This window comes from Apteryx rowi, unplaced genomic scaffold, assembly GCF_003343035.1.
Source record: "Apteryx rowi isolate R43461 unplaced genomic scaffold, aptRow1 scaffold_259, whole genome shotgun sequence".
Taxonomy (NCBI): Eukaryota; Metazoa; Chordata; class Aves; order Apterygiformes; family Apterygidae; genus Apteryx; species Apteryx rowi.
Window position 1 is genome coordinate 218,894 of NW_020448963.1, and position 2,073 is coordinate 220,966.

At 70.3% G+C, this 2,073-nt stretch overlaps 1 protein-coding gene across 1 annotated transcript in view; it reads right to left on the reverse strand.

The window, feature by feature from the left end:
- Nucleotides 1-1,690, reverse strand: part of MUL1 (mitochondrial E3 ubiquitin protein ligase 1) — a 6,428-nt gene extending 4,738 nt beyond the window's left edge. The window contains exon 1 of the mRNA XM_026067403.1: nt 9-1,690. Coding sequence (XP_025923188.1) covers nt 9-599 — 591 coding nt within the window. The 5' untranslated portion in view covers nt 600-1,690. The remainder of the gene's footprint in view (nt 1-8) is intronic.
- Between the last annotated feature and the right edge of the window lie 383 nt (nt 1,691-2,073).

The following is a 2,073-nucleotide window of genomic DNA, read 5'->3' on the forward strand; positions in this document are numbered from 1 at the left end:
AAGTCGGCGAGGGCGGCGGCGGCGGCCTGGCGCAGCAGGAGGGCCATGGCGCCGGCCGCTTCGGCGCCGGGCGCCAGGGCCGCGTGGCAACGCAACGCCACCGCCTTGTTCTTGGCCTGGTGCCGGCAGACCCAGGCGAAGAGGCGCGGGTGGCGCCCGTCGGCGCCGCAGTGGGTGATGCGGTGCAGCGGGTAGGCGTGCGCCGGGCGCCGGGCGCCTCGCTCGCAAGGCGCCAGGCGGATGCCGTGGGGCCCCAGCGTCAGGCGCATCTTGGTGCCGCCGCCGCCGCCGCCGCTCTTCGCCCAGATCTTGCCCACCGCCTCGTCGGTGCAGCCCTCGCCCTTGGCCTGCAGCGTGGCCGCGTTGCCCAAGTAGCGCACCGTGTAGGTGGGCGCCTCGCCGTTGAGCTCCACGGTGCGGCGGCGGCGGCGGAAGACGGAGCCCAAGCGTTCCAGCGGCGCCTCCGGGAAGAGGTCGGGTCGGCAACGCAGCAAGCCGGCCAGCAGCGAGGCGTAGCCCAGCCCCGGCGCCAAGCTCTTCGCCTTGCCTTCGCCCTCCTTCTCYGCCAGCACGAATTTGCTGCGGCGCCAGGGCAGCATGGCGGCTCCGCCGGCGGCGTCCGCCCCGCTCGGTTTCGCCCCCGCCGCTGCGATGCTCCCGTGGGGATCACGGTTCCCGTGCCGCTGTGATGCTCCGGCAGGTCTCACCGTTTCCACACCGCCACGATGCTCCTGCAGGTCTCACTGTTCCCAGGCCACCGTGATGCTCCGGCTGATCTTGCCGTTCCCGCACCGCTACGATGCTCCGATGGGTCTCACCGTTCCCGCACCACCATGATGCTCCGGCAGGTCTCACCGTTCCCAGACTGTCGTGATGCTCCTGTGGGTCCCACCGTTCCTGCACCGCCGCGATGCTCCGATGGGTCTCACCGTTCCCGCACTGCTGTGATGCTCTGGCGGGTCTCACCGTTCCCGTGCTGCTATGATGCTCCCGCGGATCTCATTGTTCCCGCACATCTGCAATGCTCCCGCAGGTCCCACCGCTCCCGCACCACCGCGATGCTCCCGCAGGTCCCACTGTTCCCGCACCACTACGATGCTCCCGCGAGTCTCAGTGTTCCCGCACCACCGTGATGCTCCCGCGGGTCTCGCCGTTCCCACACCTCTATGATGCTCCAGCAGGTCTCACCATTCCTGCACCGCTATGACGCTCCCGTGGGTCTTGTCATTCCCGCACCACCACGATGCTCCGGTGGGTCTCACCGTTCCTGCACCGCTATGATGCTCTGGCGAGTCTCAGCGTTCCCGCACCGCTGTGATGCTCCCGTGGGTCCCACCGTTCCCACACCGCTATGATGCTCCCGTGGGTCCCAGCGTTCCCGCACCGCTGTGATGCTCCCGTGGGTCTCGCCGTTCCCACACCACAGTGATGCTCCCGTGGGTCCCACCGTTCCCACACTGCTATGATGCTCCTGTGGGTCTCACCATTCCCACACCGCTAGGATGCTCCCGTGGGTCTCGTTGTTCCCGCACCACCGCAATGCTCCCACAGGTCTCACCGTTCCCGCACCGCTAGGATGCTCTGATGGATCTCACCGTTCCTGCACCACCGTGATGCTCCGGCAGGTCTCACCGTTCCCGCACCGCAGCGATGCTCCCACGGATCTTGCCTTTCCCGCACTGCCGCGATGCTCCGGCAGGTCCCGCCGTTCCCACGCCGCCGTGACGCTCCTGCGGCCGAGCTGCCCCCCTGCCCCGCTCCGGTTTGGCAGGTTCCCCTGCCCCGGAGGGGGGGGGTCTCTTGGCCCCCCTGCTTCCCGGAGCCCCCCGCTCCCCTCCCCCTGCTCCCGGATGCGGATGCTCCGGCGGCGCAGGGGTGGGGGGGAATGCGGAGCCGCTGCGCTGCCGCAGCGGAGCCGGTGCCGCTCGCTCGCCCGCCTGCTCCTGCCGCGCGAACGGCGGCAGCGATGGCAGCGACTCAGCCCTCCGTGGGCTGCTCCACCTCCCCGGCATGCGGCATCGAGCCGGCCGCCTCGCGCCCTGCCGCCGGCACCCCCACGAGGGAAAAAAACCC